At 45.2% G+C, this 21,780-nt stretch overlaps 1 protein-coding gene across 1 annotated transcript in view; it reads right to left on the bottom strand.

Annotated features, from left to right (window-relative positions):
* MYO10 (myosin X) overlaps positions 1-21,780 on the bottom strand; it is a 260,360-nt gene that overhangs the window by 10,432 nt on the left and 228,148 nt on the right. The window contains exons 25-34 of the mRNA XM_070357696.1: positions 20,127-20,984; positions 19,094-19,217; positions 15,235-15,478; positions 11,545-11,640; positions 8,433-8,526; positions 7,430-7,485; positions 5,396-5,538; positions 4,674-4,868; positions 3,465-3,622; positions 308-431 (exon numbers count right to left, since the gene is read on the bottom strand). Of these exons, the coding sequence (XP_070213797.1) occupies positions 308-431; positions 3,465-3,622; positions 4,674-4,868; positions 5,396-5,538; positions 7,430-7,485; positions 8,433-8,526; positions 11,545-11,640; positions 15,235-15,478; positions 19,094-19,217; positions 20,127-20,984 (2,092 nt within the window). The remainder of the gene's footprint in view (positions 1-307; positions 432-3,464; positions 3,623-4,673; positions 4,869-5,395; positions 5,539-7,429; positions 7,486-8,432; positions 8,527-11,544; positions 11,641-15,234; positions 15,479-19,093; positions 19,218-20,126; positions 20,985-21,780) is intronic.

Raw genomic sequence — 21,780 nt, 5'->3', positions numbered from 1 at the left:
TTTCCATGGACCAGGTGAGGTGGGTGGGGATGGCTGGGGATGATTCAAGTGCACTACATGTATTGTGTACTTTATTTCTATTATTATTACATCAGCCACCTCCGATCACCAGGCATTGATCCTGGCAGTTGGGAACCCCAGTTCTAGTATACGAAGGGTACCGTGAGTTCCTAGGGAGAACTGGCATGTTCTTTAATACAACAATCCTCATGCCGCTAGAACTAATCAACGCATATCTGATGGAGCTCAAGAGTTGACAGGGAACTGCAGCACCATGTCCCAGGTCCGGGTGGAATTTGGGACTCACAGTTGAGGTTGATGTCTCCGTAGGGCAGGGGCAGGAGTGGCGAGTGCAGTGGGTGGTGGGTGTGCCTCAGGATGGGATTCCGCTTGTATATCTGCTCCACCACGTCCGAGTTCAGGCAGTTCTCCTTGAGAAGAACAGGGTCATGAGAGAACGCCCACAAGCTCATTGTAAGCCCCATACACATGAAAGAAAAAGCCACCCATATCCACCTGCACGTGAACGGTTTTCATACGTCACAGAACACCTGCAGCTTGGGGATGGTGGTGGGAATCCAGCATTAATCATCTCAAGCACCAAGACACCCACAAGCGATGCTGCAGGACAAATCACACATTCCTGTTTTTCTTACATAGCTTATTCTCATTCTCTTTTGGTCTGTGTATATTTTCCTATGTTACTAAAAAACCTTCCCTCTGGAGATTGTTGGTGGTGTTGTTCAGTCACTAATTTGTGTCTGAACAACCCCATGGACTGCAGCATGCCAGGCTTCCCTGTCCTTCACTTCACTCCTGGAGTTTTGCTCAAACTCATGCCCACTCATGCCATCCAACCATCTCATCCTCTGTCATCCCCTTCTCTAGTCTTCAATCTTTCCCAGCATCAGGGTCTTTTTCAATGAGTTGGCTCTTCACATCAGGTGGCCAAAAGATTGGAGCTTCAGCATCAGTCCTTCCAATAAATATTCAGGGCTTGTTTCTTTTAGGATTGACTCCCTTGTCTCCTTGCAGTCCAAGGAACTCTCAAGAGTCTTCTTCAACGTCATAATTTGAAAGCACCAATTCTTCCACACTCAGCCTTCTCTATGGTCCAACTCTCATATCCACACGTGGCTACTGAAAAACCCATAGCTTTGACTATACAGACCTGTGTCAGCAAAGTGATGTCTCTGCGTTTTAATATGTTGTCTAGGTTTGTCATAGGTTTTCGTCTAAGGAGCAATCTCTGGAAATTACATATACTTAAAAAATTAATAATTTCTTTTGCTAATTATTTAGCCATAAGTCATTTGGCAAATCATGCTATCCTGGTTTGTAATTCATTTTAAAAATAGGAATTCCCTAGCTGTTCAGTGATTAGGACTCTGCGTTTCTACTGCAGGGGGCCTGGGTTTGATCCCTGGGTAGGAAACCAAGACTCTGCAAGCCGTGTGGGGTGGCCACTAGAAAAAAAAATACATTTTTCTAGTTCTCTCACTGGTCTTTTGTATCGTCCATCTGAAAATGACACTGTAATATGCATGGAAATGACACTGTAATATGCTATCCGTGAGACTGTTCTTTCCTGAGAACTCCTGAAATATAAGAGCTCCTCTCAGAGAATTTCATCATGTATTCATGTCTCGAAAACATTAATTTGGGATCTGAAAAAGTCACAATTATTTTTAGAACTTTGAATCAACAGAAATGTTGGAGGAGAGGGAATAAATCATTATCGTGGCAATTTCATTTCCACTATGAAACTTTTTCAATAACACTCAACTGAAAATGAGAAGGAAATATGTTTTAATTACTTTAAAAATATGATATGGAAATAATTAGGGCAATCTTGACTCATTTCTTAAGAAGCATTGCTTCATATCAAAAAATTCTCCTTACTTTTTTAACATCTGATTTCATTTAACAAATAAATTAAATGTATTTGTCTAAGTTAAGAAGTGCTGCTAAATGTTAAGAATCACAGTTTCACAGTTAAAAACTATTTACTCTTTCATGTTTGATTTATATAATAAACAGAGGAGTAGATAAGATATAGCTTTGAAGAGAACTGATACATGCTTTTTTCTTTCTTTTCTCACAGGAAAGCTTCAAAAAATTCATTTTTTTTTTTTGTGACAAGAAATGACATTATTAGTTTCAAGTGTTCCTAATGACATATTAGTTTCAAGCGTTCCCCAAACAGCTCTGCAGTTTGTAGGATAACTGACTTGCAGGAATTTGACTCCAAATGTCCAGAAAACATATCATTTTGGAATCAAGAGGCTGACTTGAATTTGGTGCGTAATAATATCCTATCAATGCATTAGACCCTCTCCCACTTTACAAAGGCACAGCTTCCCTCCTGGATCTGACGAGTTCCTTTCCTTTGACAGAGATCAGTAAATAAACACCTGCCTCACTATCCTTGTGGTGTCTTTTCTGTCAGAGCTCTGGCTCTTTCCTTCATATTGGAACCCTGCCCACATGGAAACCTTGGAGGAACAGCATAAAAATAATTCCCGACTTGCTTCTGCACGAGGGACTGACCCGTTATGTGAACAACGCAACCAGAACATCCCACGTCTCCATTTCCATTCCTGGAAAATGAGCGCCGTGCCGTGATCCTTGTTCATGGCTGCCGTTTAATCATTCATTCATTCAGTATCTACTCAGAGCAAGTAATCTTATCAACAGAAAATCACAATTTAACAAGGTCAATGTTGGTCCACAAACTTGGGAGCTTCTTCTGTGAGTTTAGAGGCACCTGACAAGGATTCCAATTTTCTAGACCCATCTTGGGATTCTCCCTGGTGGCTCAGGGGTCAAGAATCCACCTGCCAATATAGGAGGTGCAAGTTTGGTCCCTGGGTCAGGAAGATCCCTGGAGGAGGAAACGGCAGCCCACTCCAGTAGTCTTGCTTGGAAAATCCCATGGAGAGAGGAACCTGGTGGGCTATAGTCCATGGGGTTGTGAAGAGTCAGACATGATTGAGCACTAGGAATTAGTTTAGATTATGGGCTCTTAGTGAATCCACTTGTGTGGTCTAGAAACCGTTGAGTGAAAGTAGAATTATTTTGTGACTCCTAGAAGGGCCCCAACTTGGGCTCAAGTGGAATCTGTGACATGCAGGTTGTCCCCTACACAGGTCACACCACATCCCTGCAACTGGGGAGCCCCCACGCCAAATTACAGACCACTGTCCCTCGGCCTACAGAGCTCTACAGCTGGGTTTGCCTCGCCGGCCACACCTAACACCTCCCCAGAGACATGACAGCTTTAGCATCACATTCCACGTGCAGTCGAGCATTTAGATTTTTTAAAACCTGGATGCACAAACACGAAATTGACCAAGAGTTAGTTTTGATTACAGAGTGAAAATGAAGCTTGACTAATGCTGACGTCCTGGTGTTCTGAGGGTGGGAATCTTCGGGCTACCACAAACCACTATGGCCACACCCACCTTGATATCTTGAATCAGCTGCTGCGTGGGCGTGTCAATTGGGGCCTTGGTGTCCGTCACGTTTTGAATGGCGCTGGACCACCTGGTGGCCTCGTTGAGCAGCTTGGTGTAGAGCCGGTAGCAGTGCTTGCGTCCGTACACGGTGACGTTCCAGTAGCCTGTGAGAGCAGGGACACACACGTATCAGTGTTAACCTTGGGGGCCAAGGTGACATCCTCATGCCAGAGTTCCAGAAATCCAGCACCCACGTCGTCTCCACCTAAGTCCCTTATTATTTAGTTCAGGAGCTATTTGCTGACTTCTTCCAAGTGCCCTGGCCCTGCACTAGATACCCAAAGTCACGTGGAAATTACAGTTGAGAGGGAGAGACAAACATTAAAATGATAAGCCCAGAATCAAACATATAATTAGTACCATCTGCTCTAAAAGAAGCAACAGGCATAAACTAAAGCCCTGTTCAAGGCTCTGGACAAGAGTCAGAACTCTTGCCTCAGATTTCTGACTTTTTCCCCCCCGCCTTCTGTTCCTACTTTTCCTTTCTTTAGGATTCTCCCTCCTCCCTTCAAAAGAAACTGTTTATGCAAAGCAAGCAGTCCAAGTGTTCAGACACCAGATGAAAGTGTAATGGAGTGATTTCAGTTAAAAAAAAAATACATGAGTATTTTTTGAATGGAGTAACTATACTACAAAAGCACAAAGTCACAACTAGCAACAAAAATCAAAATAAACAATCTAGAAACATCTTTCATAATACCCAAAAGGGGACAAGAAAAAGAAGCTTGTGTGACTGCTTTATATTCTACTGGGTTATGTTCACTGACACTCAGAATTTACCTTGTTTTTAGGCTGCATTATGACTCTCAGGGTGCAATGGTGAGAAAGACAAAAACACAAGCACAGAAAAACAAGGCGTTCTGCAGGAAAACCTTTGTCTGTTTACATTCCACTGTCCTGAGAAGAATCTTTCAGCAACTCAATAAATCAGGACCCTTTACTATGGTTTACATTATCAAGTGTTTATATAGGTAACCATGGATAGCCTCAAAAGATAATTAAGCAAGGAAAGAGATATTTTTGGAGGGGAGAGGAGGGAATATACACACGCTAGGTGGGGACCTCGCCCCTTTGCTCTGAGCAAACCTGGAACTCCTACGATCAGTCGGGCCATGTCTCAGGCATGATCAGCCCGAAGCATACCGCACCACTTACCCGTCTCTTTAAAGATCTTCTCATCAGGTGGGACGACCGAACAAAGACTATTGAGAACCAGGGTGCCCAACTTCAGAGCGTTCTTCTCCGAGCTCTTGTAGTAATCCAAGGAATTGTGCGTGAGCACAAACCACCGTTTCTTCAGTTTCAGGGACGACATCTTCGGACTGTTTTTCACTTCTTTGTGCAACCACCCTGGAAAGACAGACTGAAGTGTAAATTCAAAACCAGGATGCATCTAATACCAGGTGACAATCGCCTTACAAATGGGGTGTCTTTCTATACATCTGCTAGCAATGGCCACAATCCTTCCTTCTTTGGTGATTTTTAACAATGCCAGCAGGCAAAATCATCCAAGGAGGAGGGGATATATGCACACATAGAGCAGATTCAGTTCAATGTACAACAGAAACACAACACGGTAAAGCAATTATGCTGTTCAGTCACCAAGTTGTGTCCGGCTCTTTGCGACCCCATGGACTGCAGCACGCCAGGCCTCCCTGTCCCTCACCATCTCCCCAAGTTTGCCCAAGTTCATGTCTATGAACTTGGACAAAGCAATTATACTTCAATTAAAAAAAAAAGGCAAAATTATTCAGAAAAGAGGCTTAAAACGGAAATGCAGCAGATACTCCTGTAGATGAAAACAGGGCTCCACCAGTCAGAAGGCCCCAGGGCATCACCTCTCACTATGAATCAGTCAGAAGGCCCCAGGGCGTCACCTCTCACTATGAACTCCTGGCCCTCCACTCTGGTATCGCCCTTGGATCTCTGCAGCAGCGTTATCCAGTGGTGCATTTCCTCCGGCGTGTCGGCGTTGCAGTGAAGCACCCGGTTGGCCGTGATGATCACGAACGAGTTAGGTCTGAGCGGCGGGGAGAGAAGGAAGCAAAACCGCTTAGCTCCACTGAAACCGTCACCTCCGTGTGAACCGAGACTGAACGTCTTTTTCCTGGCTTACGGATCATGGGGAGAAAAATGGCAGTGCTATTTGTATTTTCTGCTGAGGCAAACCTCACTCATTTCTGCAGGATTTGTTTCATGCCTCATTAACCTTTACACTTGGAGCAACACATTCTGAAAGGTCCTGGAAGGAAAAACATTTCTTCTCGCAAAACTTTCCAGACGAAATTCGGTTCCGGGCAGGCTAACCAAGGTGACCGTGGGGGAAAGATTTTTTTTGGATGCCTCTCCAAAGTAAATTTCTTCCTGCCTTGGATAATATTTCTGTGGGTCGGTAATGAAATGTCATACACCAGTAACAGAAGATCAGTAAACAGCTGTAAGTGGAACATCTTATACACTTGACTATGCCTGGAACAGAGCGCCACCTGGATCCATGACCTCAGTGTGAGGGGACAAGGGGGCCTTTTCCAGGCAGAGATAAATTAATAATGGAAATTTACTTTCTCCTGCATCTTTTTGTCTGGCAATGCCCTGAATCTCTCATAGGACCTTGCTTCTATTAATTCTTAATTACTGGAGCTAGGGACTATGAACAATATTTTGGAACTTTTCAAATGTTTGCTGAAGCTAAGTGCTGCAAAAATTCAAGGAAAAGAAAGAGGAACAGGACTATAGTATGGACAGACAGATGGTCCTTAAAAAACAAGATTTTTCTAGAGTCGGGAAAGGAGAAAGGTGAGCACTTGGGGAAAAGGGAAAAGCAAGGTAGGGATGGAAATTTCTCCCGTGGATCATCACATGCCCAACGTGCCAGAGGAAGGGCTTTAGGAGAAGAGAGATGCAGGCAGGAACGTGACCGTCAGAATCAGGACCTGGGCTTCGATGACTGACGTGACGTGCACGTGTTCACGTTCCCGAGCCAGGTACGGGGAGGTGCGGGGTGACTAGTAGAAACAAAGAATACAGTTCAGAAAAGCCTTCGTGAACGCTGAGTGACGGACACCTCAGAACTCTCATTTGGCCCAGGAGACATGATTTTTGTTGTCAATTTGAATTCATTTCTATTCTCTCTAAAGCAATGTTATTGAAGGCAGAAGTCAATTTCCACTCATACTCAGAATTCTTAAGTGGGGAAGCAAAATAAAGACAGTAAAGATGATGGTCACTGGGTACAAAGACCCCTGAGACCACTGCCAAAGATGATCTGCCTTCAAAAACAAAAAAAGCAAAACTGAAAATATGCTATATTTAAGGGCACGGGTAAGGAAGGCATGGCAAGGGAAATAAATGACTGTGGTTTAATTTATTAATACTCTACATATAAACTTCCATCAAAATCCTTTTCTAGTTCATTATTAAAATATAGAAGGGGGACGTTCACCCACTCCTGTGTTGGGACACAAGCATTTTCTTATTAAATGAATCCCAAGTTTCTCCCAGTTTTCTTGTTGTTATTGTTTAATCGCCTAGTTGTATCCGACTCTTTTGTGACCCCAAGGACCACAGGCTCTTCTGTCCATGGGATTTCCCAGGCAAGAATACTAGAGTGGGTTGCCATTCCCTTCTCCAGGGGATGTTCCCGACCCAGGGACTGAACCCACATCTCCTGCACTGCAGGGAGACTCTTTACCACGGGGCCACCTGGGAAGCCCGTTTGTCTCTATGACTGTCTAAATTAGGTTTCCATGGTCTCCCTCACCTCTGATCCCCCACACACCAAAGACACCCAGAGAGGAAGACTGTGATTGCTGGAGCAGACCAGGTGGGAACACAAAGCCTGAGCATAGAGGCCTGTGGGTGCCTGCAGGTAATGAGCAGGTACTTTTGTTAACCATCACACCTGAGCTTACCTATCTGGGCTGTCCGAGGCGCACACAGAATCGATCAGCCCCACATCCAAAGTGCCCTGGAAAGGAGCGAAAATCAGAGAAACTCAGAGAACCATTGGAGTACAGCACACATCATGATAACACCCCTAGATGATGCCTCTCCAAGCAGGCAAACAAAAAAGGCTCCTTCTTTTTGTGTTAACTGTGAAGTAATAGTTATCTAAAGAAACATTCCCCTTCATTCAGTACAGACAGCCTTGAGACAGGGCAGAATCTACAGTCTACTCATCAAATAAACTATAAGCGAATCTTTCTGTCTTGTTCCTAAAATACTTTCAGTAAAGAGTGTTTATGAACTTCTTTCAATCGTACCAATTTTCTGATTTATATTATGATCTATCTTGAATTTTATATTTATATGAAAAGGAAACTACTTCTAAAATATGGTTTTGTGGCTCTGTTTATACATGTCTGGGATAGAATAACAATAGAATGAATACTATTTGTAATTCAGTAAATCTTTTGAAGAAAATATAATAAGCTTAAATGATTTCATAAAAACTGGAATGCTTTTTGTTCCAGATGGGCAATCTGTAATCTATTACCACTCAGAATCTTCTACAATTTCTTGTGTTTCTGAATGATTTTTACCAAGATATTCCTGTTTCTCTCTTTCATTATTATAGTGTGTGTGTGCTTAGTTGCTCTAGTCATGTCTACTCTTTGGGACCCCATGGACGATAGCCTTCCATGATGCAGGACATGGATTCACTGTCCATGGGGATTCTCCAGGTAAGACTACTGGAGTGGGTAGCCATGCCCTCCTCCAGGGGATCTTCCCAATACAGGGATCAAACCTGCATCTCCTGCATCGCAGGTAGATTCTTTACCAACTGAGCCACCTGGAAAGCCCAATTATTATACTATTACTTACTTAAAAAAAAAAAAAAAAACTGCCCGCAAGTTCCTGGTCCCCTTGCCCCTCTTGGGATTGCCCCCCTCCACTCCACCGCAGCTTACATACCACAGCGTTTTGTGGGTTTGCCTGCTCATCATGCATCTCCCGAATCTCCTGGTCTGTGGATGCGTGGACCTGACTCAGCACACTGAACCACTGGCTGTGGGAAGGAGACAGCGAGGGTCAAGGGATGGCCAATCTCTGCACTTACAAAACAGGGACACCCTGTTCCACCTCCCCTGAAAAAATGACATCTGCTCTGAGCAACTTTCTTAACTTGCCTGTTCCTCACGGGTAAATGTAGTTATACTACTACCAAAGGAGCAAGGGTAGTAAAAGCAGCCGAGGTACCTTGAAGTACCATCTGATGCGACTTCCAATCAGTGGGAAAACCCTTTTCTCTGGCCCTACATTCACATGGACATTTAATGGTGATGACAATGAGTTTCTAGAGAAATTGGCAGCAAGAAATAAGACCCTCAATTCTATCCAAAACCCTGAGGTCAAGAGTCTTTACTGAAGATATTACTTATAACCTACGGAACATGCAAGTGCCTTCTCAGCTTTAAAAAGTGTATTCTGAGATAAGAAGACCTATAGTATAAGAGCATCATCTTGGGTGTCTACTCAATCCCAGGATGAGGTTTCCAAACCCCTGATGGATTTCTACCTAGGTGCATAAAACCACAGGAGAGTTGGAAACAGAAAACAAATGCCTGAAGCAGAAAATTATTTTGACTAGAGAATACTTCTGCCTTCATTTCAAAAGGTTTTTGGTACTTCCAGCCTTATCAGATTCAGATAATGAAGGAAAACAGGTCAATTCCAGAAAAGTCAAGCAGAACAAAAGTTATGTTGTAACTAGAAACACAATACACGCTTGAGAAAAATGACTACACATGTCCAGTTGTCTGTTGGTCCGTCAATCCATCCATCTGTTATTTACTAAGCAACTACAAGTGAAAGGTACCGAATGTGAGATTCCAGGACATTCTTCTCCTGCAGGGGGCTGAGCAGACACATATACACACTCCTGTAACTAAAGCTGAGAAAGTACTTGGTATCCAATGGCATGTTTAAGTAAAAAAATTAATATCTATATTTAAAGGTAAGTCATGTAAATTATTTATAGCAAAGCACTAAAATTTTCTGTGATTCCTAAAGCAGAAACATGTAATGAAGAGCTTGAAAATACTCAACACAGACAGACTCTTAGGGAGACCAATGGAAACATTTTAATATGAATTTGTTCATCAACTCTAGTTAATCCAAAGGCAAGACTTCAGTTATTGCTTTATAAAGCTCAAAAACATCCCAAGTCAAACACTGAGCAACATATACATTTAAAATGTAGGTCACATGGGATCAGATAGACAGACAGATACACACACACACACAATCTGCTGTGGCTTCCATCTGTACAGGTGACCCCCTCAAATCTAAAAAATCTCTTCTCCTAAATCAAGTACAACTCAGAATCTGAAAAAGAATTTGTAAAAATGTGCTCCACTGGTCAGGGCAAAAATTCCTTGGCTACAATATTCCAAATGTTAAATTTAGCAGGTTCATTATGGAAGAAAACAGACAGGGCTGCTGCCAAGCGCTAGGTCTATAATTCAGTCGCAAAGCCGTGGGCATTCCCCGGACCGCAGAAAACCACACTTGGTCTCCAGGAGTCCCAGACAGAATGATGGGGCTGTAATTCCAGGTCTGCTTGTTTTTCCAGCGTGTGTCATGATTTATGGATCTGAGCGGGGGTTTTAGTTCGTTCCCATGGGAAGAAATTATTTTCTTTGCCCTTAATGCTGCTGCCATGGTGTTGTATCAACATAGAAACATCCAAAGGGCAAGGGGTCATAAAGGCCCCGAGAACTCTCTGGAAGATTCTAGTGATTTCTGAGCTGAACAGTGAATTCTCCAGGCAAGAATACTGGAATGGGTTGCCATTCCCTCCTCCAAGGGATCTTCCCAATCCAGGGACTGATCTGGATTCTCCTGCATTGCAGGCAGATTCTTAACCATCTGAGCCACCAGGGAAGTTCTGAAAAGTGAAGAACACAGGCCAAAGGATGTCACCCTCATAAATTAGAAGGTATTTTGTGGCATTGCTCAGATGAGCATTTTGAGCTCAGACGAGCTCCTTTTGTTGGCGCTGGATGACAGGCAGCTCCAACCTGACCCGACACACCCAGAAAGCAGCAGGGACAGATAAGACACAGGCTCTCCTGAGTGATCCTGCCATGCATCATACGGAGGGGCATCCTGAGTGATCCTGCCATGCATCACACTGAGGGGCATCCTGAGTGATCCTGCCATGCACCATACGGAGGGGCAGACCCCAGTCCTTGATTGGTGCCCATTGGCATAACAATGGACACTGAGGTCCAGGAAAGTCAGACAACCTGCCACAGCCAATAAGAGACACCACTGTCTTCTGAGCTCAGTCAGAAGTCTAAGCTTCTAACAGAGGCTTTCTGCCTCTGTTCACTAGAACTGAGCTTGCCTTACTTTACAGATTATTCTAGCTTTTCTCTGTACCTCAGTCTCCTACTCTGTAAAATCGGGTAACAGTAACTCCTGCTACCCTACTGGGTTGTTGTGAGAATTAAATGAGTTAGTACACGTGAAGCATTTTGAACACTGCTTGAAATGTAGTAAGTTCCCGCTAAGTGTTAACTAACTCTCCAGCCACAGAATTCTTCACTGTCACAGCCTTAAGCACCCTCCCAAAAGCCACAATCCTGGCATTTGTTTAAACGGCCAGTGGTGAATGTTCCTGCTTTTTCAACCCTTAAGCAAACAGAAGCTGCTCCCTTCCAAAGCTCAGAAGCTTCCACAGGGTGGCTTTCAGCTGTGTGTAGGAGTGCAGTTTCCATATGCCACTGGTGACAGTAAAAGCCTGAGTGCACCCAACAAAGGGTCTGTCCCATGGCAAGTGAAGCTGGAAATCCACGTGCTTTGTTACTGTAACAGACATAAAGAGTCCCCAGGAGACAAGTGTGCAATACATTCAGCTCTTCCAACTCAGTCCTTCAACCATCCTAACAGAAATACCCAACTAGAAAAATCAGCTAAGAGCTTTTCAGGGCTGGTCAGCGCCACAGTGACCCATGTGACCTCCAGGCCGGCAGAGGAACGAGGATGTAGTTACGACCAAGTGGACAGCACAGCACCTCACCTGGCGTCTTCCGGGGATTCTGCAATCAGATGGAAGGTCCTGTCGGCCATGATGATGTCAATCCCGTTCTCTTTGCTGGTGTTATCTATGATCTCCCTGCAGGGGAACACAAGCACCCAATGCAGATCGGGAACAGAGAATGAATGCTTAAGGAGGGGCAAGAAGAGAAATTTCACAGTAACTGAAAAATCAGACACCAGTCCTTCAGCCTTTTCACTTTGAGAAATGATGAAGGGGCCTCTGGGGGTGGGAGATTCCTTCTTGCTCAAAAATGGGGCGGGGGGGCTGTGCTGGGAGGGTGGTGTGGAGAGGCGGGAATGGGGTTGGGGGCGGGGCCTCTCTTCTCCCCCGGCCCATCCAAGGCCCATCCAGTTCAGATGCCCCAGTCTGCCTATACCTTCCCTTGGCTCCCCCACTGCTCTATAAAGGACTCCCACATTGAAGCCAATCTGCAGAGCGCTTTCATTCATCACAGCATTCCAACAAGGTTTAAGGCCGCTGCTGACACCTCTGACTTCCTCTGATAAGGGCACACTATTTCTACCAGGGGCTTCGGGGTGAAGAGCAGGACTTGAGTGTCTCTAGATCTCAATTCCACCTGAATCTGATCCTAACAATCTTAAACAACTCTAGAGGTTCAAACTCAGTGGACCAGGCTACGAATAGCAGGGTAAAACAAGCAGCTGTTGGGATGGGACCAGAGGTGGCGATCTTGATGAAGAAGGGTGTTGGGGATACAGACAGCTTGCTTTGACAGCTGAAGTAGCACAGCTGTTTCCAGTAAAACACTTATTTTACAACTAGAACATTCAGCAGTCCGCTTAGAAGAAATAAATACTGTATGACCTTTTAGCTGGAATCACTGAGATGAGATTTCTTAAAGGAAATCAACCCTGAATACTTATTGGAAGGACTGATGCTCAAGCTAAAGCTCCAATCCTTTGGCTATCTGATGCGAACAGCCCACTCACTGGAAAAGACCGTGATGCTGGGAAAGATTGAAGGCAGGAGGAGAAGGGAGCGACAGAGAATGAGATGGTTGGATGGCATCACCGACTCAATGGGCATGAGTTTGAGCAAACTCTGGGAGATGGTGAAGGACAGGGAAGCCTGGAGTGCTGCAGTCCCTGGGGTCGCAAAGAGTTGGACACAACTTGGCAACTGAAGAACAACCACTAAGATAAAATATTTTGAAAAACCAAGATCAGAATTCACACAGGAGTCTGTGGTGCCTTCTCAGGAGTGGAAGAGAGAGTGACCCTCATGGGGGAGCGATCAGCCAGGTGTCTGATACTGCAGCCTCTGGAGCAGGGTGACAATTTTCAGGGGAAATCTAACCAGACCACATCATCCCAGACCAGCCCCTTAGATTCCTGGGAACACAGTTACCTTGTGTATAAAATGAGTGGGTGCCATGGTTCTGAGCCACAGCAGGTCCACCAGAATCCTGGGGAACATTCAGAAAACCCAGGTGGAGTTTTTCAGGGTAGAACCCAGTGACTTGCATTTATAAAAAGCTTCCCTGGAGATGATGATACTGTCAGGGTCTCAATAAACACAGCGTGTCAACTACCGGATAAATCAGGCAGCATCTCCAATAACAGATGGGGAGTGAAAGAAAAGATGAAGCGGATGGTATATACATTGAAAGCAATTTGAGAGATCTGTCAGCTGATCAAAAACTATGAACCTCATCTGGATTCTGATTTGAAGAAAGAAACCAACCCGAACCAAAAACACTATCACCTCCATTTATAAGATAACTGGGGAAATCTGAATAATGACTAGAATTTGGATGACAGAAGGGGTTCGTGTTCCTTTTTAAATGTGATAATAATATTGTGATATTTTTAAATGTCTTAATCTTTAAGTGAATACCAAATATTCACAAATGAAATTATATGGTTAGGGCTTGCTTTAAAAATGTAGTTTGGGGAATTCCCTGGCAGTCCAGTGATTAGGACTGGGTATTTTCACTGCCATGGGTGTGGGTTCAAACCCTGGCTGGGGAACTAAGATACTATGAGTCACGTAGCTCAGTCAACCACAACAGAAAATGTAATTTGCAGGGGGGAGAGCAGGGTGGGATCACAAATGAAACACCACTGGCTGGGAGTGGGAAACCACTGAACGTTGAGTAATGAGCGCATGAATTTCATTCTAGTCTCCAACCTATGCTTGCGTATGACTGAAATTTTCTATAATACAAACTATATACTTTTATATAATAAAATAAAAAATGAAGAAAACCTTATGGTGAAACCTTAACAACTCGTTGCCTTCTCTCTACAGAACACGACCAACAGCTGAAAATAACACTTCTTACCTCTATAATTTCTACAGAACACCTGGAGAACAGGGCTCTATTAAGCATTCATTTGCTATACAGTGAGCAGCAAAAGGAACATCCATCAAATTTACACTGGTGAAATTCACGACCGTAATTGTCTCTCTCAGCCTCCTGGCATCTGTGACTCCCCCCCGCCCATGGGGTGAAGAGAGGACCATCGTGGTATATACGGCAGGGGGAAGACTGCAGGAGGCTCAGAGCTGGGCCATGCTGCAAACACCTGCAGGACTCAGATTCAAATGCCCACGAACCCATCTGACTATGGAACATGGGATCCTCCTAAGGAACCCCAAAGCGGCAGCCTGGAAAGTTCCAATACTCTGCTGTTTGCATTTCAGTATTTATCCTTAAAATTAAATACATAACTGATTAAACTCTCCACTTTTCAATGAACCATTTTCTAAAGTTCCTGATGCTGGTTGAGTAGAAACGGGATGTCGTTTTTAGGTCTCATGAATTCAGGGGTTAATTCAGTCTCTCAAAGCTTATTTTTACCCGTTTTCTAAACATACATGATTACTCAGTTTGAGTGGGGAGTAGCTACATGCCATCCCCAAATTTTATGCTCAGTATTTAGTTATCCAAGAAAACCAGCTACCCCTCAATTCTCAGTATTTTCTGAAAACCTTAATTTTTAACAAATACAACAGGCCCTCAACAGTTAAATGCTTTGATTCAAAAGAACCCGGAAGAAGGGAATTCCCTGGTGGTCCAGTGGTTAGGACTTGCTGCTTTCATTGCCATGGGCCGGGGTTCAATCTCTGATTGGGGAATAAAGATTCCACAAGCTGAGTGGTGTGACCAAAAAAAAAAAAGGTGGCAGAAAAAGGAGGGTGTTGGATTCAAACCCCAGCTCTGTTGCTCTCATTGTTGGCATGAAGAACCCAGGAAACCCAGCAAAGGTGGGACACAAATGATTCATTTCACTCCCCTCCAGATGGACTGTCCGCTCCCAGGATAGCCATCTGTTGGCTACCGTTGGGTGTGGGAAGAAATAAAAGTGATAGGCTGATCCATAGAAGGATGACGAGATGCTCAACCAATGGATCAATATCCCCACCATGAGTTGTGTGTACAGCCAATCACATTTCCAACAGGTTAGTTCTATGTTCAGTGAGCATCTTATAACCCAGAGATGAATGTTTGAAAACTCAAGTGAATTTTCCCAGATGGTCTTATTTCTCTGATTTCCTAATAATTCAACGCACTGAAAGGAATGGTGAGGACTCTCGATCACCTCCTACAACCTACTGCTTCAGAGAACATGTCCCAGATAGCCTGGAGTCAGGGACCAACTTGATGAAGCAGCCCCAAGCCCCTGCCAGGGCCCATCAACGTACTTGGCCGCCCGGACCTCCACGGTGCCCTTGAGCTTCTCCTCACTGTCGTTCTCGAAGTACATCAGCTTGGCCTGGCGGAGGACGAACCAGCGCTTCTTCCAGTTTCTCCTGGATAGGGTGGAGGAGCCGCCACCCTTCTTGTGCAGCCAGCCTTGCTTGAGGGCCTCCTGCTTGGAGCGGAACCACAGGAACGTCTCGTCCTTGAGCACGCACCAGCGGCGCTTCCAGGAGTTCATGAGGCCACCTGTCTCCCCAGGGTTCGGGGGGAAGGGAAGGGTTTGAGGAAAGTCCATCAAGTTGGATGTTAAGATCAGTAGGTCTTAAGGTTCAGCCCATCCTTAACTTTGCACCAAATGTCCTCCCTTCAGACATGCCCCCAACGATGGATCATAGCACTGCAGGGTCATGTTCAGGGGGAACAGGGGAGGGACCACACTGGCTTGCTTGAATTATATCAGAAGCCTTCCTGGGACTTCCTGGGTGGTCCATGGGTTATTGCAGGGGGACACAAGTTCAGTACCTGGTCAGGGAACTAAGATCTGGCACACCATTAGATGCAGCCAAAAAAAGAAATACAATCTTTCCTTATTTCCAAAGAAGTTCCTACTCACTTAGCTTAGAAATCTTGGTGAGGAGCTTAACACCAAGACTACAAAGGGACTGATATTCTAACCCGGAGTGAGGCAGGACCATGGGGGTTGGGGTAGAGGGTTGGGGAGAACCATTTCCATGCTGATGGATCGTGTTTCTGTCCAGACACCCCAGGGAGGGGAAATTAGTTTAAACTGTGTCCAAGTTAACACTTTCCTTCTTAGTCTAGTCAATGTGAGGAACAACATCTATAAGATTCAGGAGTTCAGCAATAAACTCTAACTTACATAGGAAAATAACATGTCCCTTTTTTCAATAAACATCTTCAGAGAAAAGCATCATTATCTGAAAATGGTTTACATGTCAAGGTATAAAATTTAGACTATGAAACAAAGACTCCAAACTGTGACAGCACCGTGAACACGAGAATTTAGCTGTAATTTCTTTCATGAAAATAAATGTGGTTGAAGGAAACTAGACCAGGATTTACAGATATTATCTTTTACAACATAAAAAATATTTCTAATAGTCTTCCAGCAGGATAATTTGATTATTCTTAGATTCCCAAGACACTCAAGAGTGACATTTTGCCACCACAAGTCACGAATCTGTTTTAACAAATCCACTGAAGAATACCGCATCTACTTCAATAAATTAGTTATCTCTTTGATCCACCAGTAACACAAATAAAGAGTATCTAAATGTGGATACTGAAAACGAATATAGAGGAAATGCTTTCCTTTTACAGATTAGAAATATACTTAAAACCGACATTCTCAGATTAATTTTTTCAATGGTTGCTCAGTGATTGCAGATCTCAATCTCACAGTGGAACAAGAGAAGCACAGGTAACACTGGCTCGTGTGTGCCCTGCAGAGCACACGTTTCGCTAACTCGTACAGACGACAGTCCTGTCTCGTATCTACAGAATGTCCTGCTTACTTAGCTGAGAAGCCTTTGTGATCACGCCAAGCACCAGAGCTGTTTCCTAACAAACAACAAACTTGCCGGGGACTAGCAGGAGAAAACTTCTTTTCCTGGATTTGTGGCTTTAATCTAAGTTTCTCAAAATAAGCCAAGAGGAAACTATAGTACAAAGTTATCCGATTATCTTATCGTCTTTGAACGATAAGGGTTATTCACAGTTGTTTTAAACACACAGATTACAACAGTCATCACTACCAGTCACTCCGTTGTGCTTCCGTTATTGATGGGACTCACGCCCAGCCCTCCCTCCCCCATTCCGGGGGCCCCCTTCATATTTCATCTAGAGAATCTGACCAGTGTTCTTAGTTTCCCGACTGTAAACACCTTCAGGAGGTTATTAGGCTGGTGCAAACTCATTTACACTCACAAAATATAATCTGATGGTCAGATTTGCCTTATCACTCGTTTCTTTGAAACTTTTGGTCACAACTTAAGGCCTTACTAAACATCAAACAACAATATATCGGAGATTAAATGGTGATGCAGTTACACAATAATTTGTTTTATTAAGAGATGAGTTTGCCAAAAGTTCACTTGCTTACCTTCTTGAGCTTTTAACAATTTAATGTTGGGATCTGAGTGCTCTGAATGTATATTTACTTTTTCATAATCTTCTTTGTTTTAATCAAGATGATTATATAATAAATGAATGCCATATATTACAATTAAGAGTGATTTACAGGGAATTTTTAAGCTAACTTAGAGAACTAGATAAATTGGGGGTGAGGAAAATATAAGAATAATAAAAAGCTTATCTTTATTCTGGGAAATGCACGAGAAAATCTTAAAATGCTATGATTAGATACTCATTACATTATTAGACTCTGCTTTGTGATGACATTTTTTTCCCTCATCCGATTATTTGGTTAGAATTCCTCAATCTTTTTCATCCCAATGCAACTACAAGAATTTCCATCAAAAAGTACCTTTCACCAATAGGAAGATCTCCCCTAAAACAAACCTGGAGAGGTTTCCATGGGCCCTTTGAGGCTGCGAACAGCAGAAATTTTAAAAGTAAGTGACTGACGTTAGCAGCTACACAGATGTCAAAGAAGGAAAGTGAAGTAGCAAAAAAGAAACCAAGTTAAAAGGAAAAAAAAAATAAACACACAGAAAAAGTATTAAGGAGAACAAAAGAGGTATGAGAAAAGAAAAATATACCAACAGAAAAGAGAAGCAAAGGCAAGCACAGAAACAAAGGGTCAGAGAAAACACCAAGAACTCAAACCATCTGGGGAGGGTGGGTCTTGTTGTCTCCACTCGACCCACAAGACTTGGCCTCTCCCTTCATCCAGTCCAGGGCCGAGCGAGAAGCCAGACAATCCCCTCTTTTGATGACCTACATAAAACTGGTGATGATTATGGTTTCTCCAGATCCCTCTTCACTGATTTGGAAGTCAAGGTCGAGAACACGAATAAGCCACAGGGACAAGGTCTTGATTAAGTACTTTTCCAGAAGAAGGGTTCTTCAAGGTCCCCAAGCATTTTAAGGTCCAGTTCGATATTCCAAGTTCCAAGGCAATGAGAAAATAAAATTAAAATTCTCATCATGAGCAAGGGACAGACAGTAGGTGTCATAGGCAGTTCAAGCCAGGGGCGGCCCGCTCTCAGATCTTTACTTTTCTGTGTATAAGACATCCCTCCAGGGTCTCTAAGACTCCTGTGGGAAGCAAAAATGGAGCTTTATTATTGTAATGGGTTGCACCAACCACAGCGGCAGCACACAAGTGTGTCTGTACATGTGTAAGAAAGAGAAAGGGGAAAAGATGTAGGGACAGAGAAAGGGAGGGAGGAAGACAGCACAGATATGAGATGTGAAGGGCTGCCCTGGTGGCTCAGATGGTAAGGAATCTGCCTGCAATGCAGGAGACCCGGGTTCAGTCTCTGGGTTGGGAAGATCCCCTGGAGGAGGGAAATGGCAACCCACTCCGGTATTCTTGCCTGGAGAATTCCATGGACAAAGGAGCCTGGTGGGCTACAGTCCACGGGGTCATAAAGAGTCGGACGCAACTGACTGACTCACACACACACACACGAAACATGGAGGCAACAGAGAGAGATGGCTTGAAAACGGTGACAGAGGCTGCAGACCCTTTGTCCTAACGCACAGTCTGATCGGGTCACCAATGCCACACCACCATGGCGTCCCCTCCATCCACCTGACAGGGCCTAACACCAGGGAAGGGGGATGTGGGGAGATTTTCCCGGTCCCCCTTCCATCAGCCTCAGTTTCCCATCGCTTCACCCCTGACCCAGGCACCAGGACAGACGCAGGTCATACCTTTCATGTACAGGAAGCTATGGAAGTAAGGCAGCGTGACACAGCTGTACACAGAGTCCCGCCGGTACGAAAGCTCGTCGTCTGTATCAAACCGAGAATCGAAGTCCTCTTCACTATCTTCAAACTGAACCAGGGTAGACAGAGAGAGAGCCAACAGTGAGCCACAAGGACAGAAAACAATCACCAGAAATGCCCAGCACAGATCAACACTGAAAAAATAAAAGTAACTGACGAAGAAGCCACAGGCCGATTTGTGACAATAAAATGGAGTGTGGTCATCAAAAGAATTCAGAATTACAAAATACTGACTGCTGGTGTAGAGTGGTCGGTGGACTTGAGATGTAGCACACGAGACATACTTTAATCCCAAGACTCTGTATTCTAAGTACAACACTACTGCTTAAACATGTAATTTTAATCAAACCACTCAAGAGTTAATCCCCTCTAGGTTACTGTGCTAAATGTATCTTTCAAATCTTAGCAAAATCCAGAGAGTATTTAACACATGGTCAATGAAAAGAAAGGAGAAAAAAAAGTAAACTACAAATAAATCCAGAAGCTACAAAGGGCCTGCTGAAGCCTGCAAAGTTTCCTCCCTTACAATGAGAACAATACACAATATCCTGCAGTGAGCCTGAAGCTACTGTCTGGAGCATTCTCTGAAAGGTCCCTGGTGAGCCTCATTAGAGCTTAGAGCGGGCCTTATTTCCCAACCTCCTGCAAAGCCAGGACAGACACGGGCCAAGTTCTCCACTGAGCATGCCAGTTTTCTTAGACGTTGGGCAAAATGCAGTTCTCTGGGTTTTGTGTTGAAGCTCCAACAGGCCCATTTTCTCACCGGATTGCTTCTGGCAAGAGAGATAGGTCTCAGACCAGCTATAAGAGCCTGCCTTTGGCCCATCCTGTGGGGGGATGTCTTCATCCCAGGGAGGGTGCAACAGGGGCGTGGATGACAGACAACTTCCAGCCCAATGAGGGCGGGCAGGGGGCAAGAGGCGGGGAGGTGGGTGGCACCAGGCCGGCGGGTACTCACCGAGGACTGAGCGCCCTCCGAGCTGAACCGGTAGGCCCCCGAGCTGTTGTAGGTGCCCACGGAGCATCGGTAGTCTGGGGACCACTGGCTGCTGCAGGAGTTGGAGAAGGTCACGCTGCTGCCGGAGGTGATGGCCCCGTCCTCGTAGTCATCTTGATCGTAATCGTAGTCGCCCTCTGGGGCGGGCAGCGCCCCCGGGGTCTGGGGCAGGCAGTAGGTGGGCTCCCCGGCGGAGGAGTCGTGCTCCGAGGGGGCCAGCAGCACGGTGCTGTCAGCGCTGGGGCTGGTGGGCACCACGGTGTCGTTCATGTAGGGGTCCTCCTCCGAGGACTCGTCGCTGGTCCGGATGCCGCTGGTGCGCTGGTCTGAGTGGCCGTGCTCGCTGGGGTTGGGCGAGTCCTTGAACGCATCGTCGTCAGCCTCGAAGCCCTCATCCACCTCCTCCTCCTCTGGGTAGGGCTGGCTGAAGTTGAAGCTGGGCTTCTCCGCCCCGGCGCCCTGCTCGCCTGTGCACCCGCTCCCCACCGACAGGGAGCGCTCAATGTTGCGGACGCACTCGTCGATCTCGTCGAAGTTGAGCGACTCCAGGAACTCCTGGGCGGCGCGGCAGGCCTCGTCCTCCAGCCGCCGCAGCTCTTCATCCCGCAGCTGCTGCAGCTTTTGCAGGGACGCCTCGGTCAGGGACAGCTCCTGCCGCTCCTTCATGCGCTGCAGGTCCTCGATTTCCTTCTCCAGCCGCAGGATCTCCTCCACCTGCTTGTTCTCCTTCTGCTTCTCCAGCTCCCGGCTCAGCTCCGCTGCCCTCTGACTCTCCTGCTGCAAGGCTTCCAGTTCCCGCTGCTTCCGGGCTGCTTCCTCCTGGATTCCGGAGGAAGGAAGAGGTCAGGAAGTGACCCTGCAGAGAAGGGGGGCAGCGGCCCTCCCGCATGATGCGATGGGGCCCATTGTGTGCTGATCTGCACCCCTCCCTCTGCCAAACTGCCATGTGAAGCCCTATCCCCCAGTTCAGTTCAGTGGCTCAGTCATGTCCAACTCTTTGTGACCCCATGGACTGCAGCACACCAAGCTTCCCTGTCCATCACCAACTCCTGGAGTTTACCCAAACTCATGTCCATTGAATCAGTGATGCCATCCAACCATCTCATCCTCTGTAGTCTAACCCCCAGGACCCTTGGAATATGCCTGGATATGGGGACAGGACCTTAAGGAAGTGATAAAGTTACAGTGAGGCCCCGAGGTAGGGCTCTAAGCCAATCTAACTGATGTCCTTCTAAGAGGGGACACACACACAGACACCAGGGAAGTATGCACACAGGTGTAAGACCATGTAAATGACACACCATGAACCTACAGAGAGAAGCTTCAGAAGAAACCCACCCTTGCAGAAACTTATCTTGGATTTGTAGCCTCCAGAACTGTGACATAATCGATTTCTCTTGTTTAATTCCCTCCGGGCTGTGGTACTATATATCATAGACTGAGCAAATTAGTACAGTGGCGCTGCTGGTTTAGAGCCAGCATGCTTTTGTGATTGGCACAAAAATCTTAGACATTCACACATTTTTACCCAACTGTAATGGGTTAGAAATGGCAACAGAAACATCTCTAAAATCCTTCTTCCTGTGTCTTTAGTTTTGAATCCTTCTCCCTATAT

Source organism: Bos mutus, chromosome 20 (genome assembly GCF_027580195.1).
Source record: "Bos mutus isolate GX-2022 chromosome 20, NWIPB_WYAK_1.1, whole genome shotgun sequence".
Classification (NCBI taxonomy): domain Eukaryota; kingdom Metazoa; phylum Chordata; class Mammalia; order Artiodactyla; family Bovidae; genus Bos; species Bos mutus.
The sequence above is the reverse complement of the archived record's forward strand: the minus strand, read 5'-3'. Positions and strand labels throughout refer to the sequence as shown.